Raw genomic sequence first — 27667 nt, 5'->3', positions numbered from 1 at the left:
AACACTCTACAAAAACTCCCATAGAGCATAAATTCTACCACCAGTACTGACGAGGGGTTTTATGTTAGTACTCTCTTGAGCTGATGAGAACCCATGCAAGCATACCACTTGGAGACCCTTGTTTCTCAAGTGTACTACCTAGATATTGACTAAACGTATCACATATCTTTTCCAAAACTGTTATTGTGCTAGCTGATTTCGTGATTTAGAATGTTATATGAATGACGAGATACAGCTGTCTGAACCATTGGCATCATCTTCGCACCTATTGACAGAGTATGCCTACTAGGCTGGGTTGTTAATCTCTCCCGCTTGCATTAGCTAGAAATTGAAACCGTTGCATTCCATTGTCTGAAACATCCCAAATAGTGCAGTGTCTCAGAGTGTTGTGGACAGTTGAAAATTCTAGAGGATAACTAGTTGCGTGTTACAGTGATCAGATCTGAGGTTTTTATGTTGCAGTGGGCTTTCAGTGCGGTCACTTTTGGGAGGAAAGGTTTAAGTGAATAGAGTTGAATTTCAATGTTTGAGCTTGATACTCGCGCCACTGCAGTTGCCTTTTTTAAGTTCAGTGTTAGGGAACCCTATCAATGCTAATTGGCACCCTGGGTTAAGCTTCTAATTTCTTTTACTATAGAATTACGATACTGAAAACTATTGTTTTGCTCAAGTTACTTTATTAATTTAACAGTTAACCTTACTATATACCCTAACTTTTTTTTCCACTAACTTTAATGGTACACAAAGGGGATTTATTTGAGGTGTATCTAATTCCCCTTATGGGATGAAAAGCCCTACAGTTGGGTTGTACATCCAGGCTCTTAGTTGGTACTATACGTGAAGAATTATCTTTGGCCCTCAAAGATTCAAGACCATGTCAATTGGTTTTAGCCCTGACCACAGTAGCACATTTGTGTGTCTAAGTTGGATGGGTTTTTGAGTGACCAATGAATTGGTTCAACTGACACCTTGCAGCATTAGTCATACTATGGCGGTCATAAGAGGCACCATCCTTGGAGTATTGGCAGATACCTAGGATTACCTGACCTTTGCCTTACTACTGGCGACATGCTGTTGGTTGACCTCCGTGCCTGAGCCACCAGCTTCTTAGTAAAGCAGTATGTCCTTTATCTTGTGAGTCTGTTGTTGATTAGTGAATCTGTATTGCCACTCTTTAAATTGATTCTCTGTACCGTTGCCACCATGACCAAGATTGATTTTTATTTTTTAACAAAAATAATCCACACACTAGAGCTATATTATGAACAGACAAGGTATTTACTGTATGGTGTTGCGCAATATCCAGGGTGCTCCCCAAACAGTCTCCATGTAGTATCCTGCTGGAGCGGTATTACAACTTTAGTGTGCAGGAAGATCCGTTGCATTTACAGTTATCCATTGGCTGCCCCCTGGTCCTCCATGTCATAGTCCGGAATTTGACTGCAATCTTTGCTATGCAGACTAGTTTGCAATGAGTATTGCTTTGTCAGCTGACCAAATGTCTCCCTTTTGGTAAAATATAGATTAATACCCCCAAAATCACTTCAGAAGGTACATGTTGGCTCTCAAAGCTACAGAAAACTAATTTCTGCAAACTAGTTTGACAGAAAATCGGCGTTTATATAAAAACAGCTATTAACCAAGAGCAAGAAAGTTGAATAATGTTAATTTATGCAGTTGGCCATTCTAGTGTCAGAGAGCAGAATACCCCTTTAAATGCACATGGAAGCCACGTAGGTGTATGGTTTAATTAAGACCAGGTAACAACTTATAAATACAGCACGAGAGGCAAGAGCTAAATGGCTCCACTGGCAGTTCTGTGCAGGCTGAAGAATGGTGTAAACACGAGGGAGCCAGCATAAATAATAAGGCAGAAATATTGCACGTAGGTAATGTGTCGTAATGGTTTGATGTTAAAAACAAAACAAAAAAAAAAATGGGGCATCTGCCTCATGTGGATGTAAGATACAGCCGAAGCCATTTCAAAATCAGTTGCGTAATGTTAATAGAAATTTATATAGTTGCCATTAGTGTGCCCTTGCAGCACTGTTGCGCTTGGGTGCTTTAGTGTCCAGGTATCAGGATTACGTCACTGACTGTAGTCTCTTTACAGTTCAAGTACTGTCACGAGTAGCGTGGATGCACTTAACATTTTATGTTCGTTTTATAAATAGTTCTGTCTACACATGCATAATAATTCAACCAATTAGGCTATGTGCCATCTGAAGGATTGGTATGTTCATTGCCTGGCTTTAAGTATGTGCAGCTTAGATTATGGTGTCTTCCTAGGCTTCACAATAGCTCTGTAGCTCAGTCAAGTTTGAGGGGTTTTGCATGGGCATTGATGTAGTGTTATTTAATTGTATTTATATAGCGCTTATTACCCCTGATAAGGTGTTGAATCGCTTTTCGTCGAGGCGCACGCTACTCCAACACCCATAGGTGGATTAGGGGTGGATTAGTAGGATAAAATATACATTATTATTGGGAATGGTGGGAGAGGTAGACCTATGAGTCTGTTAGTTGGATGAATAGGATAAAATAAGGATTGAGGAGGGAAGAGAAGGGTTGTTTAGGAGTTCATAGCAGTAAAAGAGGTTTGATGTGTTGTCTTGGAGAGGTATAGTGTTTTATGAAGATTGCTGTTTTGAGCTGGGTGGGGTCCAACTGTATGCTGCCTTTGAGCTGCTTTGGATGTATGTGAATTATTCTGACTGTGCTGTATGTGTGCTTAGTATTCGGTCTAATGTGTTCTTTTGGACGGGGTTGGTTGTCTAGTGTGTGCACATTAGCTTCCAATCACTAGTCGTGTCGCCGTGGTTCTGCACACCCATGGGCAGCTCCAGGATGTGAGCATGGCATTAAATACAATTAAGTGCATTGTACCATCCCCTAAACAATGGCGGTGGAACATTTCAATAGAAGGATTGAGGAAAAAATATGGTTGACCAGGATCAATGGCGTCTGCTGGAAAAAGGAATTACAAGAGCTTCTTAATTATATTTGAGCCTGTTATGACACTATGGGCAAAATACTGTTAGTTATTCAGGGGAAGAAGACTCCACACAAAACTTGGGTATGGTACTTACATTAGCACTCCCCTTATACATGAAGTGGCATATCTGCACTTTTGTTGGTTGCTTGACCGTTTCCCTGTCTGTTTCCCTTTGGATGCTGGGTAGAAGTATAGAAAAGCTCTGCCCACCTTTCTCTCTTACCTGGACAGGAGTCTTCTTTGGATCTGCCACCCTTCCATCTTGAGGCTGCTGCAAAACCGTAGCATTTTGATCTTATTTGGAACAGCACTTTTATCCTGCAAGTTAAGCTTTCTAGGGTCGTAGTCTTGAGTAATCTGATAAGTTTACTTCATCCTTAATATTTCTTGCCTCAGCCCCCTTTTGAATCTCTCTCTGCCCAATGTGTTTGGAGACTTGCATTACCACCTTCACTGCGTATGTTTTGCAATGCACGACCTGTGTAGGAGCCAGTTGATGGTGCCTGAGCTTGTACATTTATAGATACGAAGTATAGAGTCCAAAATTGCAAGACAAGGGTGGCTGTAGTGTGTGTGAAATAAGGGAGACTATGGTAACCAGAGAAGTGGCCTTCAAGTGGAAACTGCGTTGACCTGCAAACTTGGTGTATCACTGTGCCGGGTTCCTTGTCCCCAAAACGCAGGTTCCCCCTATCTATGACAAAACAACCTCTTTTTGCATGGGAGACACCTGCGTTTTTGGTCCTGGGCTCAGCGGCCATCTGGGGAAACCTACCAAAGTAGACATCCTGGGGAGTCTAGGGAGGTGTGGCTGGCTTGCATCGATCCCCCTACATTTGTTTATCTAGACACCTCAATTTTAGCTAAATAAAAAATCACATTTTCCTCACAGTTCTGTGTGGGGAAAATTGTGGAATCACCGGGCCCACACAAATTTCCTACCACCCAGCATCTCCCGATTAAAATGCTACCTTACTTCTGTGGGTGGGCCAAGTGCCCGCGAAAGGGTAGGGCCCAAGAATTATTGTGGAGGCATAAAAATTATCGATCACAAAATGACCTGGTTTTGCAAGGGGGTCACCTGCGTTTTTGGTCCTGGGCTCGGCGGCTATTTAGGTAAACCTACCAAACCCAAACAAGTCTGAAAACTAGACACCTGGAGGAGTCCAGGAAGGTATAGGTTTGCGTGGATCCCTCAATGTTTTCTTACCACACAAGTGAGGTACCATTTGTTTCGGCAGACTTGGGGGAATACTGGATGGGTGAAGGTTTGTGGCTCCCCACAGATTCCAGAACTTCCCATCACAGAAATATGAGGAAAATGTGTTTTCTTGACAAAGTTTGAGGTTTTCAAGAGATTCTGGGTAACAGAACCTGGTGAGAGCTACACAAGTCACCCCATTCTGGACTCCCCTGGGTGTCTAGGTTTAAAACATTTACAGGTTTGTTAAGTTTCCCTATGTGCTGGCTGAGCTTGGGCCCAAAATCCACTTCTAGGCACATTGCATAAAAAATTTAACCTGAAAAATGTGGTGTCCATGTTGCATTTTGGGCCATTTCATGTCGCAGACACTAGGCCTACCCACACAAGAGAGGTATTGTTTTTATCAGGAGACTTGGGGGAACACAGACAAGTAGAAGTGTTAGTACCATTTGTCTTTCTATGCATTTCTGCCTTCAAATGTATGACTGTATTAAAAAAAAAAAAAAGTAATTTTGAATGATACCCTCTAATTCACATGCTAATATGGGTACGCAAGATTTCAGAGCTGCACAAATAACCACTGCTTCTAAACTCCATATCTTGTTCCCATTTCAGATATACATAGGGTTCCTTGATGCCTATTTTTCACTCTTTATATTTTACCAAATGAATTATTGTATACCTGGTACGCAATGAAAAACCATTGCAAGGTGCAACTCAGTTATTGGCTCTGGGTACCTCGGGTTCTTGGTGAACTTACAAGCTTCATATTGCTCCGCAACCAGACGGGTCCTACGGACGGAATTGTACATAGCTTTCAAATCTACCATAGTTAGAAGAAGTTACAGGTGACCATATAGGCACAAATGGATGTTACTTTCTATAGGAAAACCTTGAAAGATCTACACTAATGAATCCTTGCTGAATTCAGAATTCAGTCTACTTTTCAGGAATGTATAGCTATCCAGGATCCGTTATTTGTTTCACACCCATTTCTACCACTTACAGGAAGGAGGTTGAAAGCACAAAAAACAGGCTATGTCCAGTAAAATGCAAAACCTGTGTAGAAAAGTTTGGTTTTCTGACAAAAGTTGGCCTGTTCCTGAAAGCTCTGGGAAGATTGTGATTTTAGCACCACAAACCCTTCGTTGATACCATTTGCAGGGAAAAACACAGGCGCTTTCTTCTGCTGCACTTTTTTCCTATTGTTCCCCAAAACCCCACAATTTTGCTGTATTTTGCCTAATTTCTTGACCCCCCTCCAGGGGAATCCGCAAACCCTGGGTACCTTTAGAATCCTCAGCATGTTGGATGAAAAGTATGCCAATTTGCGTAGATATCTTATGTGGACAAAAAGTTATAGGGGCCTAAGCTCGAACCACCCTAAATTGCCAAAAAGGGGGTGGTACAGGGGGAAGAAAAGGCCTGGCAGCGAAGGGGTTCAGGTGCTTCAAATATTTTGCAGCCACTTAATAGCTGTTCTTTGGAATGATGTTCACCATGCATATTCTATAGCCTTTCTACCTGTTTACAACCAAAGTAATGCAGAAACTTTTGGAATTTGGGGGATGTTTGATCTTTTATCCACAAACAGTATCTAGCCCAAATTTGTGTCCTTTTTACTCCCTGACCTGTTGGGATTTCAGTCACTAAGGCACTTTTACCTCTTCCCATTCTCTTACCCCCTGCACTTATGCTCCATTACACCCATCCGCACTCCTGTTTTGCGTCCTCCCTCACCAGGCAGGCCTATGCTCCTGCACTTGTGCCTCAACCTTCGTACCCTACCCCACTTTCAATTTGGTCCTCCATTGCTCCCCACTACCCCCTTTGGCCAGTCCCTTCTAAAATAACAGGGTGTAAGCCTTGTAGGGACTCTCACAAACAAATGTCTGTGACTGATTCCCACATGGTGGTTTATCTCTGCTGTTTAGGTTTGGGACATGGAGCAGTCTGATTCATTCGCCATGGTCATTAGATAAATGGCCAAAATATTTGATTTGCAGTTGCCTTTTTTTGAGGTAAAAGCCAACGTTCTCTCAGAAGCATTACAACCTGCACAGTTCTTATCTGGACCCCATTTTCTGCTTAACGAGGCCCTGACTGATGGCCTAGTTGCATCTTGGGGTAAACTCTGGTCTTGTCCATATGTAGACAGACAAGTGGCATGTCCTGACTGGCTGCTGTTGACCCTTTCTCCCTAACACAGCACCCTGCTCCAGAGGGTCTGTTAGTATTAAACCCAAATTCTTTCCCAACTGTGGCCCAAAATGAAATGAGTAATATGGAAAGAGGATGATTACTTACGCTAGTCTCTCTCTCTGATTATTCAACACTAGTTGTTTGATGTGAAGGCACTCCCATGCATTATGGGAGTGGGTCGCCTAGATCTTATCAACAGTCCAAAAAGCATTTTTGCGACAGTTTTGCACAGACCATTCAAGATGGCCAGGTTGGAGCCAAGTAGGCACTGGGCACGACTGGCTGTGTATGCCGATTGGTCGGTACTAGTGTGGTGTCATGCATGAATTAGTTGCATTGACTTCTCGGTTATGTTGAGGTGTCGTTTATTGATATGCCTTTTGCTAGGCCTCGCCTGTTTGGTGACTAGTCAAACTCTAGCCTTGAGTGAGTCGGAGAGTAGAGCCACTGCACACTCCCTTGGTTTGTCCACACCTCAAGGCAGTAGCCCTAACCATTTTGACCTTTTTGAGGCATCTAGGGGTTTCACCTTAAAACCTCATCAAGGCCCTCCTCCCGAACAGGCACCCTGGTCCTTTCTGGGTTGTGGTTGGAAATCCAGCAGACAGCTTCCTGGTCTGCATGAACAGTGCACTGTCCCTCTGGTAATAGCCTCCAAGCTGCTTTAGTCTTCCCTAACAGCACCCCATGGGAGGTAGGATCAGTCATTTTCTCCAGGTGTGGCAAGCCACACATCTTGCATATAGTCTATTGAGGCTACACCCTGCCATTCGTTTCGGTCCTGCTGCATCTTCAATCCACATCATAGTAACATTCGGGTGACCATTTCTACATTTTGCTGCTGGAAGTTCAAGCTCTTTTGAAGGAAAGAATCATAGAGAGGGTCCTAGCCTTAGAGATCGGAACTGTGTGTTAATCCCATTATTTCTTGGTTTTGAAAGAGTGGAGGCCTTTTCTCTATTTTTGATCTTCTACCTCTCGGTTTCTTTCTGTAGAAGGACACATTTAAGATGCTCATGCTGGCCCAGGTTCTTTCTCCCCTCGATCCAAGAGACTGGATGGTAGTCTTTGACCTGTATGACACCTGTTTCCATCCTGCAGGAAGTTCAAGGTGGGCCATAAGCATTTTCAGTTTGCCATGTTCTCCTTAGGCTTCAACAGTACCCCACAGGTGTTCATATGTTGATTGTGATGGCCACAGTTTTCCTTCGTAGTTTGTGGGTACCAGTCTTCCCCCTAAACTGACGACAGACTGTTTTGGGCGTGCTCGTCACAGTCCGAGGAGGACCATCTCCGGAATATGGCCAACTTCCTTACATCATTTGGGTTCACGATCAACATGCCAAAGTGATACCTGACTCCTTCGCAGAGTCTCCCTTTTAATCTGAAACATCCTGGATACGGTGTGCTTTCAGGTCTTCGCTCCAGATCTTTTAACCTTGATTCAGGGTAGCTCTGAGGCATCTTGGCCTATTGGCCTCGTGCACCTGCTCTTTGTCAATGTCAGATGGCACAGGCGGGCTCTGCAATGGGAATGAAGTCTGTGGGTCCAGCACCAAGCAAACGCGTCCAATTTAATTCAGGTCTCTGAGGAAAATACACACTTTGTGGTGCCAGCACCAAGTGTTTCTTGAGCCCCAGTGGGAGTATGTGATCGCCACATTTTATACATTGTGGGGATAGTGCAGTGGATGCCACTTTCTTGTCACTTGCACTAAAAGGTTTTGAACAGATAGAGGAAGGCTAACTTTTCAGATCTATATTGATCTTGCACTGAAACTTCATTAGTTACTAAGAAGACGTTTATGGCAGCATGTTTGTTGCAGTGCTTGAGACTACTACGTGGCAACAGTAATTTAGCTACAGTCTAAGATACATGGCTGCTTTGAATGTGGCAAACTACAATTATGTAAGTATATATATTTTAGAGTCTGTGATAGTGACTCCGTAGTTATAGTTGGATTGGTTAGTGTGAGCAAATGAAAATCCAGGATCTTTAATAACTCCAGCACAGTTTGACACCTGCACAAAATATAGCTTATGTTCACTTAAGTATGTTTTTACCAAATTGAATCTATAATGATGATGAGGTAGGGCAAAGTAACTTGGGGCAATACAAAAATGGCCTTTCGAAATTCAGGTCATCTAGGAATTTTTGCCTCAGTTGTTTTTCTTATTTTATTCCAGTTGGATTATATACAATAATTATTAATTTGTGGTCTGACTCTTGTGGTCTGCGATGCTTACTCAGGGGTCTGTGATTTTATGGCGAGACAGGAGGCTAGCATTATGCATTAACCTTGATTTGCAACATTTGAGCTGCAAACACTTCAAAGAATACAGAAGTAGAACACTAAACATCAAACAGTGGATAATAGAACTCCACAGTCCAGTAAAAGCCTTCTGTCTGTCGTCTTCTTCCTCTTTTGTTTGTATCTGAGCAGATAAATACTTCATTTAATGTATTTTATTAATGAGTGGATGATGTATGGTGTTAAGCCAACATCGGGACTCGTCCGCATCCTGGTGCAAAGACTATCCTATAGACCATTGAAATGTTGTCACTTCATGTACCAGAATTGTTTCCCTTGCTGATATGTGATCTGATGCATAGTTCATTACAGAAGTGTATAGCTTTTCATATACATGTAACCTAAAAAAGTCAATAAAACAGAGTTTAAAAAAAAAAAAGAGAAAGAGTTGTATTCAGTCGCTGAAGGAAAAGAAAGAGCATACAGAGGTCCAGGTGGTAAGTGCTCTTAAAAGAGAAGGCATTTAAACTGTGTGTCTGTCAGACGGGTAGTCCCAAGCAGCTCAAAGAGAGTTGGTGTCAAGAGCGACACCAATGGATGGGCAGAAACTGCCTGCAGGTGAGCAGGTACATTGGATCTCTTTGGACAACTCTGACAGAAATATGGATGAGTATATTTTAGATCTAAGCTATAAAGATACCTTGGATGATGCATTTAGTGATCATGCAGCCAGTAGGAATAAAGGTAAAAGGTCAGTAGTTGATCTCTTGGGGCAAAAGTTGTTTTATATTTAAGGATATAAGGCATCTACAGGGGTGAGATTGGAGGCCATTGGAACATGTGGCAGAGTACATTAAGTACTGGATAAGGAGGCCTTTGGTGAAAGAGAAAATCAGTATTATGAAGGAGGAATGTTCCCATCTCGTTATTGGAGAGAAAGAAACAACAACTCCAAATTTAGATACAGGGTTGATTACTTACCTCCTTCAAATTAAGAAGAGAGAAAAGGGTTGGAAAGTTCACTTAAACATTGCGACGACAAACTTTTGGATACCTTGGGACTATTCCCTCCACTCCTGCCAACAACCCTTTGCAAGCTTCTTAAATAACTAACTTCTATTATCATTACCAATACAGTTGGAAGCCATGCTTGAGTTACCCAGAATGGTGTCACTAACACCAATTGATAATGCTGTCTAGTCACTTGAAATAACACTCTGTATCATTGAAAAAGGTGGAAATGCATAACCCCTGACTAATTCTATGTGAAAGCATCCACTGCCATGTCTCCCGGACATGGTCCCCAACTGATGTAATCTTTTAGCGAATACGTCAACCTGGAAGCAAACCGATTAATTTGCAATGGGCCCAGATAATCCTGAATCCCTCTTTCAACTTCATCGCGTTATTGAATTCCAATCTGCCAATACATTTTGTTCCCTTGCAAGTATTGAGCACCAATCTTGAGTTCCAAACACAAATCCCACATTTTCTTCACTAAATCCGATAACCTCTTCAATCTGCTACCCCCCAATTTGTTTTTGTAAGCCACTGCCCTAACACTGTCCTTCAGCTGAACCAAAGTTCCCTGAATCCGAGTACTAAAACTGTGCAAGGCAAACATTGTTGCTCTCATCTCCAAACAATGTATAAGCTCCTCTCTCTTCATCATACTCCAAATACCACCAGCCTCTTGTCCTGACCACATTGCGCAAATTCCTCGATTGCTTGCATCTATCTCCAGAACAAACTCCCCAAAATCGCTCAACCATTCCATGCCTCCAAATTATCTGACCATCGTCTCTTGCTTACATGGATATAAACACATTGTTCCCATACTAAAAGTTTTGCGATAGACCTGAAGTCTTTAAGCGCTGCAAAGTTGTGTAATGTAATGGTCCTGGAAACACTGCCTGAACCGAAGACAAAAGACCAATCACACACGCGAACTCTCTCAATCTTATCTGTTCCTTCTTTAAAACCAATTTCACCTCGTCTTATTTTCTTGAGATCTTTCTCTAGAAGTAAAAGCTGTACCGTCCCAGTATCCACAAAGCCTAAAAACTCTAATTTCTGAGTCTGAATCAAAACAGGCTTCTCCCTATTTATGATAAAGCCTAAAGACTCCAATAACTCCTTCACTATAGTCATCTGAGACTATAAACTTGCTGCACTCGAATTTATTATAAGAATATCAACCAAATAAATAATCAATCGTATTCCTCTCTCTCTCAAAAAACCTACTAAAGATCTCATCACCTTCGCAAAACACGATGGGGGTGACGATAAACGGGAGGCACTGAAAACAGTGACCCTTCCATCTGAACTGCAAAAACTGACTTTCAACAGCAATTAGAATTGTAAAGTATGCATCTTTTAGATCCATCCTCAGCATCCAATCAGACTCTTGTAAAACATCTCTTAACATACGAATCCCCTCCATTTTGAAATGTCTGTACTTCACATTTAAATTCAAATCTCACAAATTTAAAACTGGTTTCTAACCTTGGTCTTTCTTTTCCAAAAGAAACCAAGTGCTCCCAAACCCAATCTAACTGTCGCCCAGTTTTATAATTGCAACCTTCTCTAACATCTGTTCTATTTCCTTGGAAACACTTTCCTCAAACTCTTGCTTGACACAAATACCTCTTGGCTTCTCTGCTAGCTGTGGTTGAGATAACCTATATCAGATAACTTGTCAAAGCAGCCAATACTGAAGGAACCTTTGTAATCCAACTGCATTGCTCTAGATGAAACCTCCATGTCCCCCCCCCCATTCTTCTCTTCATACAACCAAAAGTAACCTTCGTACTCACCCGTTCCCAAGACAATAGTTATTCCTTGAGCTCTTGAAGGTCTCGCTCTAGACCCTCTTCCACTTTGTGGAAAAAATCCAGATACTCCTCTGCCCTGGGACCCCGAGTTTTGGGACTTTTTAACACCACAGTAGAGAGGTTGCAATCTCCTCCCAGCCATAGGGTACAAACTATGTGCAACTCCAAAAACTTTATGCACTGAATAATGATCCTTGACTAATTCCGTGACGGTCTGAAATTCTAAACTATGGATCTAATCATCCCTTCTTCAAAACTAACCTTTAGCCTCCTCACTATGCTCTTGCCTTGCTAAAATGTCCTATTTAGGATCTATACACGGAAGTACAGTCGTGCTTCTCTCTGCAGTCCTTGCATTTCCCAAGAAAGATATCGCACATTGACACCAATCTCTCAACAAATGGATGTCTAAATTCGTACCTTTCAGATGGGCCTCCTCCATCATATCAAACATTCTTGCCAGAGGACCCAATGATGTCTAAATTTGTGCCTTTCAGATAGGCCTCCTCTATCATATCAAACATTCTTGCCAGAGGACCCAATAGAGCATTCACTGGTGGGGGCAGACTCGCTGAACATTCTAGTTAAGAAAATATCATGAAATCTGGCAGATTCTGACTTTTTGGGAGCAGCTTCAGAATTGTTTATTGAGTCTTGGGCTCCACAAATGCATAAAAGATAGATATAGGAGTGGATGGACTGCCTGGTTACGTTTGTGCGTGGCAAGGGACTTTGATCCCGTGGAGTTTTAAGAGGTAATGGTAGCTAATTGTTTTGCAGACTTGTTTCAGAGGTTTTTCTTACAGAATGGTGAATTGTTACAGATTAGCTATTGCAGCTGGACATTCTTTAGTGCAGGGATTGTCAATTGATAAGAGTCCTTTGGTTTGTAGAGTGATGAAGGGAGTACGCTTGCAGAGGCCACCTAGAGCGAGATACGAATCACTTTGGAATGTGCATCTGATTGTCCATGGTTGTGTGATATGGTGTATCAAGGAGTATGAAACAAGAGTATCATAGAATAAAAGTTATGGAGTGGTTCAGTTGTTCATTTGTTTAGTGAGACCGTTCAGGGGTGTTTTGACAACTACTATAGCGAGATGGGTGAGGTCAATGATGGAGGCAGGTATAAATGTATTTTTGTGTACAGCACATTCGGTTAGAGGTGCAATATCTATTAAAAGTATTTATGAATGAGGGACTACAGTAGGGACTTTGAAAGCAGCAGACTAGTTGAAAGCGGAGGTGTTTAGGAAAACTTATTTCAGACCAATTGAACATGTTTCAAGCAATGCGTTGAAAGGCTTTGAACATCCAACATGCTAGCCTTCTGTCTTGTCATAATATGTCTATTTTCATAGGTTTTAAAGCATAGAGAATTGTGATTTTATTAAAGACAAGCAGGCTAGCATTATCTCTCCTTCCCTACCTCGGTGTGTGGTTATTGGTTGTATTTTATGAGGCTGTTTTTATAAAAAAGGAGGATTAGCAGTCTACTGTGAATCGAAAATATGCAATTAAGGGAAAAAGTTTAATTGCCATTTTTACATTGCAGGGAATCAATGGAAGACGTTGGTGCAAAGAGCAAGATCTTTTTAGGAGAACCTTTTTAGGAAGAAGATGATAAAAAAGAGGCTTCTGTTGCACTGTGGAGTTCTATTTTCCATTGTTTGATGTTTAGTGTTTTACTTCTGGATTCTTTGAAGTGTTTGCTGCTCAGAAGGGGCAAATAAAGTTTATTGCATAATGCTAGCCCTCTTATCTTTAACAAAAGCCTGATTTTCCATGAAGTGGAACTTATGAGAATCAATATTGTTTAAGAAATTAAATAATAGCAGATAAAACAGTACATTTACATAAAAAGCAAAATTAATGTTTTGAAACCACTGTAAAGTGGAGGAATGGGATGACAAAGATTAAGTAGGTATCCTTACCTTCATTTGTGGGAGCAGTGCAAGTGAAGCAAACTGAATCTAGCCTGTGGTCTCAATTGAAACAGTGGTATGTGGCAAAAAGGAGAATGCATTAGGAGCAAAAAAGACCGTAATAGAGAGTATAGCAGAGTTTTCTGTTTTTCAGATTTCTCTGGATTTATACTGCGCGATTTAGTGACATAGTATACATATAGCTCTATAATTAATAGAATGGTAAAGCAACTTTATTTACATGCTTTTGGACTATTTAACGGGCCGTTCCCTGTCTAACCATGGGGTCCACCTGCAGTCATAGGTGGTGAGGTTGAAGAGGGACATTTCGCTCGGCAGTGAAGTTCTGCTGTGCAAACAAACAGCGTTAAAAGGCAGCTGGCCTGTACTCCTGGGCTGATTCCACTTTAACATTTGTGACTATGATACTTTAAAAGCATGGAGAGTTTTATGGAGATCATTTTGCACAGCTACAGAGTTTTTACCTATTGATGAATATTAATTTTTTGATAAAGCGGCACAATAGTAAAATATGCGGTCACCATGTTCCCTTCTTTTACTCTACTCATCCGTGAGGAATGCTCTGTGAAATCAAAGTGCTTCAAAGAGGGAGAAATAAAAATGCACATAACATGCGAATAATATATTTCAGCGTGTGCCCCAAGATCCTGTAAGACGACCCCTTCCTTGGAGCTTCCACGTTGTGCCGTTTCCCCTCAAATGGTCATAAACTCAGCTTGGTATCTTCTCAAGACATTAAGAATCCGATAACCAAGTCTTCCAGAACAAGCATTGGAAATGCAATAGGTCTCGCCTTTATTTAAGTTAAAGCCATTTACTTTGCTAATGGTATTGTATTTTAGCTATGTATTATTGAGTGGATGTATGTGATATGTTGTGGCTTTATGTTTTTAGAATTGTAATTGGTAGCTGTGCAGTAGTTTAAAGCATAGCGTTAGGAGTAGAAGAGCAGTGTTTAAGATTTGGGGAAAGTGAGTGAGGAGAAGAATAGCATGAGGGTTAATGAAGTATAGTGAGGAGTAGAGTAGCATGAGGCAGAAGAAAGGGGAGTGGGGAGAGCAGTATGAGGGAGAAGGAAGAAAACGTGGAGGAGATTAGAGTGCTTTTGAAGGAAGGAAAGTGTGGAGAGCAGTATGAGGCATAAGGAAGGAGAGAGGAGTAGAAGAGTAGTAGGTGGGATATGAAAGGAGTGTTAGAAGTGTTGATTTTTCGATTAGGGCAGATAGCCTGGCACAAAGCAACACGCTTCCTGGGTTGGATGGGACGATTGACAGAACAAACACCTTTGTGGGTCAGCGAGCTGCTCCGTGAGGTTGGTCGCTTGCAGGGATGTGCGAAGTGGAAATTGATAGACATCGTGCGTTTGGGGGGTGTGAGAAAGAGGCAGGCAGTACTAACATTCTCAGAACTGCAGAAGGACTATCACTTAGCATCTACGGAACATTATAAATACATGCAACTGAAACACGCCCTACATAGACACATTAAAGACGGGGAGCAGATTCCGAAATATAGCCCTCTAGAGGACAGATTGTTGCTGGACCCTATACCAGAAAAGTCACTCTCCGCTACATATAAGAAAATAGTAAACCATTCCCCAGACTTACTAGCCAAGGTGAGAGAGGCATGGGAGTCAGATGTAGGACTATTAGAGGATGATGACTGAGCCAAAGCAGTCCAAGAGAGGTGGCAGTCAGGGCTAGATTCCGACTAATACAGTTGCGGATCCTACACAGATCCTATTACACTAGTACACTGCTGCGCCGAATGGGTCGGATCCCGACAGAGGAGTCCCAAAGAGGGTGTACCCAGAAAGGGCCATTCTTCCACATTTTATGGGATTTCCCGGTGATACAGAGATACTGGACTAAAATTGCAAATATTCTCACTGAAGTGCTCAAACAACAGGTTCCGACAGATGCTAGGTGGTGTATATTATCTGTGACCGGAGAACTGACATGGCCTAAATACTCAAAACTATGGGTGCAAGTGGCGGCAATGGTTGCGAAAAGGAATATAGCCAGAACATGGGGGACGGCCCAACCACCTCTGGTCTCCCAGTGGTAAAAAGATATGTACTGGTGCAGTGCGGCAGAACGAACGATTTATGAAAGCCGAGGCTTCCCTAAGAAATGGGGTAAAATATGGCAAAGGTGGGAAGATTACAGGGGGTTTGGAGGGCAGTAGGACACCTACTCACGGGGCGGATTGGGATTTAGGATTTTCTTATCGAGTAATAATAAGGAATGCACGTCACACTGAAAATGTTAATGAGAACATGTAATTCGTTCACAATTTAGGATCATGACAATGTAACGTTGACTTGGGTTTAATAAAAAGATTCTTTAAAAAAAAAAGTGTGGATTTTTTTGTAGTGGTATTTGTGCTGGTAGGTGGTTTATTGGTGGTAGTGGTGGTTTTGATGCTTATACTGTAGGTGGTAGTTGTTTGTGTGTTGGTGCTGTAGATTTTTGTGTTAGATGATGGTTGGTGTTTGATGTTGGTGGTACTGCAAAAGTTGTTGTTAGCAGTATAGTGTAGTTAAATATAGTAATTTTTTTTTAGCTCTGTTAATGTTACATGTTAGTGCATATTAACAAATCGTAATACAATTTTGTTTTGAAGGTTCACGTTTATCAAGTATACATGTGATATAGATAAAAACAGCTGCACGCACTGCGCGCTGACTCAGTGTCATATTTTCCTCTGACACTGATGATTGCGGGAATTTTCCTAACACTGACATCTCTCAGAGATGTTCAGCAGGGACAGCGTGCTTCGCCCAGCTTGCGGGTTGTCGGTGTGATGTCATTATTTCGGACTGGTCAGTGTGAGGCGGAAGAACAACCAAATAACAATTTACCGAAGTGTAACGTATAGAAAGACGTGCGAAAATAGCGCCCGCGCGTTTCACTGCTGAAAGGGGCATTGCATGTAACCTACGTATACAATGTGTATCCTAGCTCAAGCGGTAGTGAAGAGAATTGCGTCATCTTGAGGTTGGAATAAGCTCAGTGGGTTAAGCACGCGGTGCAACGGTCTGAGTATCGCCCGCGCAGGTCACAAGTTCCAACCGCCGCAGGGTTGGCTCAGCCTTTCATTCTCCCAGGGTGAACATTTGAGGTAACATAATTTAGAGAGTGATAGCATGGACTTGGTGTTCCGGGCTGGGACACATCCATGTGTGCACATCAGGCCCATAGTGGATGGGTGTGAAAGGTCTGAACTTTGCAGTGGGGTAGGGGGGTCTGAGCAACAGCGGATTAACAAAACACTTCCGTCCTAACGAGTGCTGGAACCTGCCTGAAACCCACACATCTGGCCCATGATCCAGGGGTATTTCCTCTTTAGTGGCTCTCCACGTGTGGGGCGCTTCGCAGAGGTCTGTCGAATTTCCACCCCTCGGTCGCGGGGCATTAAGATAACAAGAGCAGTGTCTGCCTTTTCATGAGGTTTGGGGGGGTAGCTGCTGGAGGGGGTGTAGAGATGCACTCCCCTCCACCCACCTATGACAGGATGAATCACACTAAACTGCAGTTGTCAATCGTGCACAGGTGCAGTGGCACAGGAGTGAGCGGGGTCCCCTGCACTACAATTAGCCCTGGCCTGTCCTGCTAAACCGGGGGGGGCCCTTCCCTGCCTGCACAGGGCTGTTAGTCGCCCTTCCCTGCCTGCATAGGGCTGTCAGCCGCTCTTCCCTGCCTGCATCGGGCTGTCACCCGCCCTTCCCTGCCTACATAGGGCTGTCACCTCGGCTCACGTTTCCGGGGCCCCTTCTCTGCCTGCTTTCTGACTGCTTTAAGCCTGTCCTATTGGCTACCGTTGCCGGGTCCCCTTCCCTGGCTGCTTTAAGCCTGTCCCATTGGCTACCGTTGCCGGGGCCCCTTCCCTGGCTGCTTTAAGCCTGTCCCATTGGCTACCGTTGCTGGGTGCCCTTGCCTGCCTGCATAGGGCTGTCACCTCGGCCACCCTGATCGGCTAGACAGAGTGCGAGCAGCCAGAGGCCCGAGAACGAGGCCCGGTAATACCCTCCTAACTTGACAGGCTCGTTCTGCATTTTCTATTAATGGGGGTTCCTGAATCTTATTGTGTTTGTACAAGAGAGAGGCAGGTGCTCCAGCCCCAGCGAGACAGGGAGAAAGAAAGTGAGCGCTCGAGAGACAGACTGCACAGGAAAGTCAAGACCGTGAGAGAGAAGTAGTGTTAGTGGGCGGATGGAGAGACCGAGTGGACAGGTGGATTCATGGATCTTTTGGAAGGGGGTGGTAGGTGGACGGATACGTCGGTGAGTGGGTGGCTCGGCAGATGTCTGTGGGACCGCCATGAGGTGAATCATACGGATAAGAATGAGGCACCGACAGAAGGTGGGGTGCACATGAGAGGGTTGCAATGGAGAGGTGAGGTGACGGAAAGCGGGGCACTGGGCGAACCGAGAAAGAATAGATATGTTCTACATGCACCAAGGGCTGTCTCTACCCGTAAGTGCGGGTCACTCACTTCTGACCCCCCCCCCCACACTAATCAACACCGCCTTAAAAGTCACGGCGCTGACCAAAACTCACACCCGCAGTGATTGGTGAACGCCCCAAGTCAAAGCAGAGACATACGGAGACATACAGGCGAACCCAGCGCCTTGGCTGCGCCCACAATCTAGGCTGATCTTGGGGCATAGCTACCCCACCCACATGCCAGTAATGATAAACAAAAAAGTGCAGAGCCCATAAATATAAAACAGACCCTCTCACGCCGCCGGTAAAAGATCCAGTCCTGGTGGGCAGTGCCAAGAGGACAGGGTGGTAACCAGGAGGGACTAATAAGCCTCCGTTACAATCAAAACACACGGTTTACCATAATCAGTGACGCAAAAAAACGCACACCAATAGAAATTACTGGCGGAGCCGAAACTCAGCTTCTAAAAGTATATTGATTCCAAGAAGCCCTCGCAGAGCGAGCAGCGCAATCTTGCAGCGCCAGGCGAGACCTAAAAAGGGCATTTTCTTACAGTGACATGGATACAATCAGCACTGGCCAAGACTGCCCTCTGAGGCTCTGGTAGCCTTGGAGTTGAAGTACGACTGGACAGGCATTTGTCTAGAATGGCATAGTGGCTGAAAACGTATGGCCTAGAATGTGTCTCCAAGGGATCACCAGTGGTTGAAAATAATTCAACCATTTCTTCCAACATTAGATGCACTAAGTAGGACGGGTTCACCCAGATGTGGGTCCCATGCTCACTGTGCCGCAGGACTCAAGCTATGCCTCATGGACAACACCTAAATAGGCCAAAACGTGGCAGACGTTGCTTGCGTTCCCATCAAGAGGAAACCTGGCCTGAGAAGTTAGGCTGCAAAGTTCCAACTGTAGCAGGTCAAAACTGAAAGCAGATGGTTGGCCTATGTCTACACTGGCATTGTGGGCAAACACCCCCCCCCCCCCCAGAAAACTGCCGCTAAAGCGGCGATAATGGGCTTGATAATATACCCTTGAATTCCCATAGAAGCCCATGTTCTGGTGCCAACATGGGCTTCTATTGGAATTCTCTGCGGCATATTATCAAGCCCATTATTGCTGCTTTAGCGGCAGTTTTCTGCCGTTAAAGTGGCGATAATTTTAACGCCGTTTCTTGGTAATATGCCCCCACGTTTCTAAATAGATTTAAAGTCACTGTGGTGGACGCTGCTGGATTGGAGGATGGGGGTAGGGACTCTAGAAAATGCATTCGTTTTGTCCCCATTGGGGTTAGAGAGATGCAAGTAATACTCCTAAAGCCAGCATTGATGGGCACACAGAATGGGCAGCACCCAAAGGCTCTAGGGCAGGAGAGGATGGGCTGTCCCACCGCTCCTCTGGGGCTGATGGAGAGGTGATGCAGAACTCCCAGGAGTGTAAGGAGTTCTCTTCCACTAGGGGACGGGGGGTCAGATGGCAAACCAGCCCTTGTCCTACCCCTGCTCGACCACTGAGACACGGGTTCAGCTGGCCACAAGAGAGACTGCGGGAGGTGGCAGCAGGAATGAAGGAGCAGTGGCAGGGCAGGGGGGCGTCTCACTAAGCAGGAGTTGTCTGCCTGGGCACATCCGTGGGCCTCTATCCCGGGTGTCCCTCAGTGAGCAGTGCGCGTGCCAGTAGGTGCGGGCGCGGTGCTGGTGTCACTCAGTGAGCAGTGCGCGTGGCAGTAGGTGCGGGCGCGGTGCTGGTGTCACTTGCTGCAGGTGCGGTGCTCATCTCAATGCCACCCTGTGGATGCAGGTGTGATGCTGGGACCACCAGGTATGGATGCAGGTGCGATGCACGCGCCAGTGCGTGCAGGTGTGTTGCTGGTGCGAGGGCTTGTAGTGCGGGAGTTCTGGTGCCAGGGGGCACAGCGTGGCTCTGCTCCCAGTGGGTGCAGGGGAGTGTTGGGCCGCTGGGTCTTGGTGTGGTGGTGTTCCAAGGGGGTGCAAGCGGATGTGGCATGCTGCCAGCGGTGTTCGCTGTGCTGCTGGTGCCAGTGGGTGAGGGTGCAATGCTGGTGCAAGTGGGTGAGGGTGCGGTCCTGATGCCACTGGGTGAGGGTGTGCTGCTGGTGCCAGTGGGCGAGGATGTGCTGCTGGTGCCAGTGGGCGAGGATGTGCAATGCTGGTGCAAGTGGGTGAGGGTGCAGTCCTAATGCCACTGGGCGAGGATGTGGTGCTGGTTCCAGTGGGTGATGGTGCGGTCCTGATGCCACTGGGTGAGGGTGTGCTGCTAGTGCCAGTGGGTGGGGGTGCAGTGCGTGTGCCACTGGGTGAGGGTGTGCTTCTGGTGCCACTGGGTGAGGGTGTGCTTCTGGTGCCAGTGGGCGAGGATGTGCTGCTGGTGCCAGTGGGTGAGGGTGCAATGCTGGTGCCAGTGGGTAGGTAAGGGTGCGGTGCTTGTGCCACTGGGTGATGGTGCGATGGTGATGCCACTAGTTGAGGGTGTGGTGCTGGTGCCAGTGGGTGAGGTTGTGGTGCTGATGCCTCTGGGTGAGGGTGCGATGCTGATGCCTCTGGGTGAGGGCGCGATGCTGATGCCTCTGGGTGAGGGTGTGCAGCTGGTGCCAGTGGGTGAGTGAGTGCTGCTGATGCCAGTGGGTGAGTGAGTGCTGCTGATGCCAGTGGGCGAGGGTGTGCTGCTAGTGCCAGTGGGGACGGTGCTTTTGCCACTGAGTGAGGATGTGATGGTGATGCCACTGTGTGAGGGTGTGATGGTGATGCCACTGTGTGAGGGTGTGGTGCTGGTACCATGGGCCCAGGTGCGGTGATGGTGCTGATGGGAGTATTTGTGGTGCTTGTGTAAATACAAGTGCACCTGCTGGGGAGCAATAGTGCATGTTCGAGAGTAGGCACCTGCGAGAGAGAGAGCAGGTAAGGTGAAACAAGGCGTGACAAACAACGCCGCTGTAGAATCGAAGGCCTTTAGGCTCGACTGGGGTGGGGGCAATACATCTAAATGCGGCCCGCCCTGCAACGCCCGGGTCCGGCCTACTCCTAAATCTGGAACTAACCCGCCTGCGGGGGCGTCTGTTTATATGGAGCCGTGAACCTGGGGTGGAAATATCTGCCCCTCGGGTCCCTCAGGCCCTGTGGTCCCCGGCCCCCTCCCACCTGGTGAGATGCTGCAGCACCTGTGCGCTCGGGTGACGCCCACTTCCTGGACCTCACTTTCTCTTCCTAATGGAGAGAAAGTACAGCTTGGAATCCGCCGCGCTCCCCTGACATCCGAGGAATGCTGCTGCCTTCCCTGCGCCATGACAGCTGGGGAGGAAGCGTGTGGGACCCTCGCAGACAGACCTCTCTCTACAGGAAGAAGTAGTGCATTTTCACCCTTCTTCAGGCCTTTCTTGTCCAGGAGTGTTCTCTTTCAGGTGGTGCTTCATGTATTGTTGGCTGTATCGGTCTTTTGACCGAGGCCCTGGACAGAGTTTATTCACAAGAAGCTCTCCTGGGGCGCCTGAGTCGTGGCTTCTAGCAACCCTTCCATTCCAGCACATGGATTTTAATCTAGCGCTGCCCTTACACCTCAGCACTTGCCTCTGGTTGAGAAAGCACTGCTTCTGTTTCAGAACATGATTGGGGGCAGAGAGCGCGAGAGCTGGAGCCTAAGGGCATCCCATAGCCTCATGTGCCGCAAGCACGTGCCGTACTGGCACCGCGGCCCTCGCGCAGCTCTCCCACTGTCTCTCAGTGCTGATTTGTAGCCCCCTTGCAAGCAGGGCAGTGTGCGCCTCCCCAATGTTCCCGAGTACTGGCCTGCAGCACCCCATGCAACTCCAGGAATGGAATCACAAGCGCCTCTTATGTGCCCGAGCAGTGCCTGCACTGGCACACACAGGCCTCTTCCAGAGCACCCCTCCAGCTGCCCTGCAGCACAGCCCCCACCCTGCTAGTCCCGTGTTCTGGCCCACTGGCAGCTCGCTCAGTTGTCGCTATGCATGCGCTGCAGCACCCTAGCTAACCCAGCACTGCCGCCCGCGTGCAGCGCCCCACTGTAGCCCCGCACTGCAGCCCACGTGCAGCGCCCCACTGTAGCTCCTGTAACTAAGGTCCCAAAGGCGAGACCTATTGGCTATGCTCATTAATACAATTCGAACAGAGCTGTTTGCAAGGGATTATACAACAGATCTGCATGGAAGGAGATACAATCATTTGCACAGGATCACACCATTTAGTTTGGTAGGTAGCAGTGATAAGAACTCCGGTCTCTTGTTTCCTAAAGCTGTAGACGCCAAGTCTTATGCGGATGATCATGGATTGTACTTTCTTCAATGTCAACACACCTTTGCTTTTTGTCAGCTAGTTTAAGCAAAATCCGACTGGTTTTGGGTGATCCAAATGTTCTAAACCTCCTTCCCTTAGAGGAATCTGATCCCAGTCCTCGAGTTTGTACATGCAATATATTTTCCAACGATAAGTCGTAATGGAAATCATTAACACACTCCCCCTTGACCAGCAGACATTTAATTAGTTTTTCATTGACTTAAAAAGTCATTTTAACATAAGTGCTAAACACTGCAACGTTGCAGTGATTACATTTATACAAAGCCCTCCCTGTCTTTACATGCTTTCAATATAGAACAAGCACGGTCCGCTTTCACTTTCGTCCGTTGTGAAAGCTTTTTTGTCTTTATGGGGCCATGTGTTTGAAACACATGGCCCCATAAAGATACGAAAGCTTTCACGACGCACGGAAGGCAGACGAGCCCGTTCAAATGGGACGGCTCAAAAAGCCAAACAAAAATGTCAGGAACAGCTCTTTTCCAATAGCTGGCCACCGTTTAGCATAAACGGTGACGCCAGCCAATGGAAAAGAGGGGCACGGCTTAATGCCCTTTACAGAAAATACCCCAAATCATGAAATCTCGCCAGCGAGACTGCGCATGTGCACAGCCCACGCCAGGCGAGACCTAAAAAGGATGAGAGAATAGTTATCTTTGGGCTTTCTTACCTTTTTTTGTTTGTTTTTTTGCTTTCCATTCAAATGAATACATTGTTTCTTTCTGTAGGAAAAGGTTCCAGAGCTTGAGAATTGTATCTATATGTCTTTGGAACTACATATTTCTATTTTTTATTTCTGAAGAAAGGAGGTGTCCGCATTTGGAAACAGGTTTTTCACTTTGGTTCCCTCTTGGAGAAGGACCCCAATTTTTTTTCCCCTCAAGTTTGCTCACTATCATGGAAGTTATGATTGTGCCTTTCAGACATGTTCAAAATGGAAACTAATAATTTCTCTTTTTCTTTAAAAATAAAATAAAAACGTGGTGGTAAGCGAATTAATAAGGTGATGTGCGGGTGCTGACAGCTAAATGTCAGGGTTTGCTTGCAGTTTTTATTTTGTAATACACTTCTGTCTAAGTCTTGGATCTACGAAGTAAGACATTTTCACTGTTAAAGATGCTAATAAGAGTAGTGTGAGAAAAACAAAGATGGATTTACCAAAAAAAAGTTTAATTTTAACCATCAGTTCTTCCTCAGTCAGTTGGTTCATTCTGAGTGAGTCAGCTCATTCTGTATCAGTTAATTTCAATCCTTGTCATGCAAAGACTTCTTCTGTACAGAGGTACTTAAGAGGCCCCAGTGTTTATTTAGGAATAGTTTTTCACCTTTCAAGATGCTACTGAAGGGAATATGAACACAAACAGTGAAGTGGATTGAAATAACGATGTTGAATGGTGCACCCAGAAATTTAGAATCCACAATTCTTTCGGTAGTTGCCTGGAGGATGAGAGGCTGATACTTATTCAGGTGTCAACCAGAGGGAAAACTAATATCCCATCCAGAATTGGTTGATTTACGTGCAGTACTGTGAGCACACAATCTCGCTATGCTTGACAATTGAACTGGCAGATCGCCAAACACAATCGCGTTATGGAGGAATAATAACCTTTACAATTTAGATCCCTGATGAAGTTCAATTAGTTTGAATAAAATACTTTGGCTGGATGTTTCTGGTATTTATGAAACGCATGGAAAGTGAATAAAGAAAGATCTTTTATGAAGATACAGAATTATGGACTTCTAAATTTCTGGGTACACCATTCCATATCATTCATTCAGTTTGCTTCTGTTTGTCAGAGGTATCACACAACAGTTGATACTGGAATTGTGGTGCACCATGCCCTGATAGAAAGGAACTGTGTGGGAGGTGCTGTTGCTTGTGTCCTCCACTCTTCTTTTCCTTATACGAACAGTGAAATGACCCTCATGCAGCAGGGGAGTAGCTTTTCTGCCACTCGTCTTTTAAGGATCTGGACTGCATTAATGGCGCATTCGCCCTTAATTAAACCGAGCTGTGTTAAATGAGCTATGAAATCTATAAATTACCTCTTTCTTGCAGTGTTCTACCTTAAAATGACATAACGTGAACATTACGTCATTACAGTATTTTGATCTGCTATACAAATACTGATATGCAAGTTGTTGGAAACTGCGAGAATTCGCTTTGATGCTTGTTCAGCCTTGGCCTGATTGACTTTGACAATGCAGATGCTTGGTGGATTGCAAAAGTGGGCCTATGGAAAGAGTGGATATGTGAGCGACACAGGCTGTGGAGACAAGGCATCTCCGAGGCGAATCTCAAAACTTTGAGAGCAATTTCCATAGGATTGGTTGTAGATCTCTGAACTGGTACCAATGTCGGGGGTGGGATGAACTCTGGCCACCAAAAGTCTGAGGATAAGCGCTAGCCGACTGTGTGTGGACTAGCTATGAGAGCGAGGGAGGGAGGTATAGAAGAGACACATTGGAAAGTGGACTCTGGAAAAAGACACATTATGAAATATGCACTGTGATAGAAACACTAAGGCGAAAGGTGCTAATAGACAGGAGTTGAGGGTGAGAGAAGGGCTCTGGGAAAGGCAATGCAATAAAACATTATTTTTGCAAAATGTAAACATTATCAGTAAAAGTATTTTATAAGCAGTCTCTGCCAAAGTTTGTGGGGTTAAAATGTGTAAACACCTATAACCACTGATTTTTTTAAAAGTTTTGAAAACACTGGAAAATACCTCCCACAGTTGAAAAAAATGAACACTGAAAGTATAGCACATCTCTTTGGCCTTTGGATTAAAGGTAATTTTTAAAAAGCTCCAACCTTCCCATGAAAATTTTGACTGTAGCATACTTTTGTCAATTAAATAAAATATTCAATTTGTATTCTTTTGAGGTTAAAATTCTAGACATTACTTAGTAGGGGTCCCAAACTTCCAGTAGTCTTTCGGGAGGAAGGCAGGGGTGGAGGCCGGCGGGGTGGTATCGTGGAATCTGAGGGCTAATGTCCAAACGCATTCAATATTTTTTTTTTTCTTTTCATGTTGCAGGTAAAAGCTGCAGCCTGTGACATGGCCACAGCCTCACCACGGTGTGACACCAGAAACAACCACCCTGCAAGATGTCAGCTGCATGTAACTGGTAAATTGCTGATGCAGTTGTTGTCCCTATATATTGGTGAGGTGGCTCTTATTAGTAGGAGTATATTTAAATGTTCAGAAGTGTATTAGTTCATGTTGTGACCTATTGAAAAAAACATCTGAAAGACACGTTGGTGATAGAATCCCTACCTTAGAATATCCCCTGGCGTCAGACTGGATCCGGAAATTTTTCGTCCGCAGTACCCCTGCACGTCTGTAGGCGTTGTGGTGCGGATCCGCGTACGTTGCTGGCGTCCTAGCCGCCGAGATGACGTTGTCATAGCTACTCGGACGCGCCCACGCGCGCTGACGTCAGTTCTTTCTTTTTCTGCGCCAGCAAGCGCAGATCCAAGAGCGGTACCCCTAATTAATATTTTAACTTTGTTTCCTGAGAACTTGTTTCTCTTACCTTGTCGAGTATTCGACTCCTGGTGTAGTAGGGATGCCCTGGTTTAAGGACCTGCTGTCGGAACATGACGGTAGCGGACCTGCACGACATCTCTCTTCTGCTTGGGGCACGCCCATGACCCCGAGGCGTGCCCTGATTGTCGGGCCATGGCACCGAAAGCTTTGCGGGAGCGTTCCCGAAAGTCACGGAGGCCGGCAATCAGTTCCGCACCGATCGAGGTCCCACTCACGTGGGAGGTCGAGGGCCGTCACCATCGCTCGTTGGACTTGGGGACAGGTAAGCCATGGCGCCATAAGAAGTCGAAGAAGCGACGTCGCTCTTCGTCTACCCCTCATCTACCCCTCACCAGTCGCGGGACGCGGTGGAGGGGGGCGGGCGGTCACTCCCGATGGAGCCTCCGTTGTTGCCTGCGGCCTACCCACCCTTTGCAGGCCCGCACGGGTCTCCGGACGAAATGCAGGCTTTTCTGTCGACCAGGAGTTGTTTATTTGGCCCATCGAGTCCCTCCGGAGCGCCTTCGGGCCCCGCGGACCTGTTGGGTGGTTCTGCCCCTGCTGTGATGCCGCCTTTGGCCCCGTCTACGCAGGCACGATACTCTATGGCGCCGCCTTCTCCGGCCTCGACGCCGGGCATGGCGCTGCCGCTGGCTCCGGGTGCAGCGCCAGATGCGGCGCCGGACGGCGCAGAACCCGGGTTGGTCTATTACCCCCCGGGTCCGTTTCTGGGTGGAGAGTTTATCCCATTCCCCCAGGCACCTCGTCCCTACCGGCCTCTTCAACAACTGGTGGACGAAGTGGAGTACTGGGAGGGGTCTGAAGACACTCTCGCAGCTCATTGCGAGGATGAGCCATAATGGGAAGGTGATACGGAAGGTCGAGTAGATCTGGATTTCACTCCACATCCTGGTACACTGTCCCCCTCTTCAGTGGCTACAGAGGAGGTTGGGACTTTTTCTGTAGTGTTGCGTAGGGCCTCGGAGGCGCTTAACCTTGAGATCCCTTCTGTGCCTTACAAGACTAATCTTCTGACTGAAATACTGCAGCCAGCGTCCTCCTCTGCGGAGCCGCTGCTGCCCTTCAACGACACCCTTACCGACGTCCTGTTGAGCACCTGGAACAAACCCAACACAGGGGCTCCTGTGAATAAGGGTGTGGCGCGCCGCCACCGCCCGGCGCCGGACGACCCTAGCTTTCTCACACAACACCCGACGCCTTAGAGTCTGGTTGTCCAGGCCTCTGCTTCGTCGAGCGCATTTCCTTCTGCCCCTCCAGAGAAGGAATCTAAGAAACTGGGGCAGTTTGGGAAAATGATTTTCACTTCTGCCAGTTCAGGGTTGCGGGTGGTGAATACTGCATGACTGTTGGGCTGCTATTCACATTCTGTGTGGGACACGGTGGCACAGGCGCTGCCTCAATGCCCTGTGGAACCGCGAGCGGTGCTCTCCCAGGCCATTACCGAGGGGAGACATGCCGCTAAATTCACTATCCGTTGTGGACTTGACATGGCAGATTCACTCGACAAGGCACTATCCTCAACGGTGGTGCACCGCCGTTACGCTTGGCTCAGAACAACTGGCTTCTCCAGGGATGTTCAGAACACTTTGTTGGACATGCGCTTTGATGGCACACCCTGGAACGCTTTAAGGACTCTGGGGCTACGGTCCAGTTCTTGGGTCTCGCCACCACGCGCACTCCCCCAGGGCCCGCTTTTCGATCGTTTCGAGGTCAGGGTCGTGGCGCCCAATCGCTTTCCTTTCAGTCCTGCAGGTCTGCACAGCCGCAGTCTCAGCGCAGACGTGGGATCCGATGTGGTGGGTCCCGAGGCCAGCTAGCAGGTCAATCCACTACCACTCCTGCCGCCACCTCAAAACCTTCCTAGTCCAGTGTTTCAGACCCACCGGACGCCAGTGGGCGGCAG

General features: G+C 46.0%; 1 protein-coding gene across 2 annotated transcripts in view; it reads left to right on the top strand.

Annotated features, from left to right (window-relative positions):
* Window positions 1–27667, top strand: part of WWP1 (WW domain containing E3 ubiquitin protein ligase 1) — an 850740-nt gene that overhangs the window by 50650 nt on the left and 772423 nt on the right. The window contains exon 2 of one of the 2 annotated variants that reach the window (XM_085605336.1): window positions 25252–25342. In XM_085605336.1, coding sequence (XP_085461462.1) covers window positions 25273–25342 — 70 coding nt within the window. In that variant the 5' untranslated portion in view covers window positions 25252–25272. Of the gene's footprint in view, window positions 1–25251; window positions 25379–27667 lie in introns of both variants that reach the window. The other variant, XM_085605333.1, reaches the window with a different exon arrangement.

This window comes from Triturus cristatus, chromosome 5_1, assembly GCF_964204655.1.
Source record: "Triturus cristatus chromosome 5_1, aTriCri1.1, whole genome shotgun sequence".
NCBI classification, from domain to species: domain Eukaryota; kingdom Metazoa; phylum Chordata; class Amphibia; order Caudata; family Salamandridae; genus Triturus; species Triturus cristatus.
This window is presented reverse-complemented; position numbering and strand designations above follow the sequence as displayed.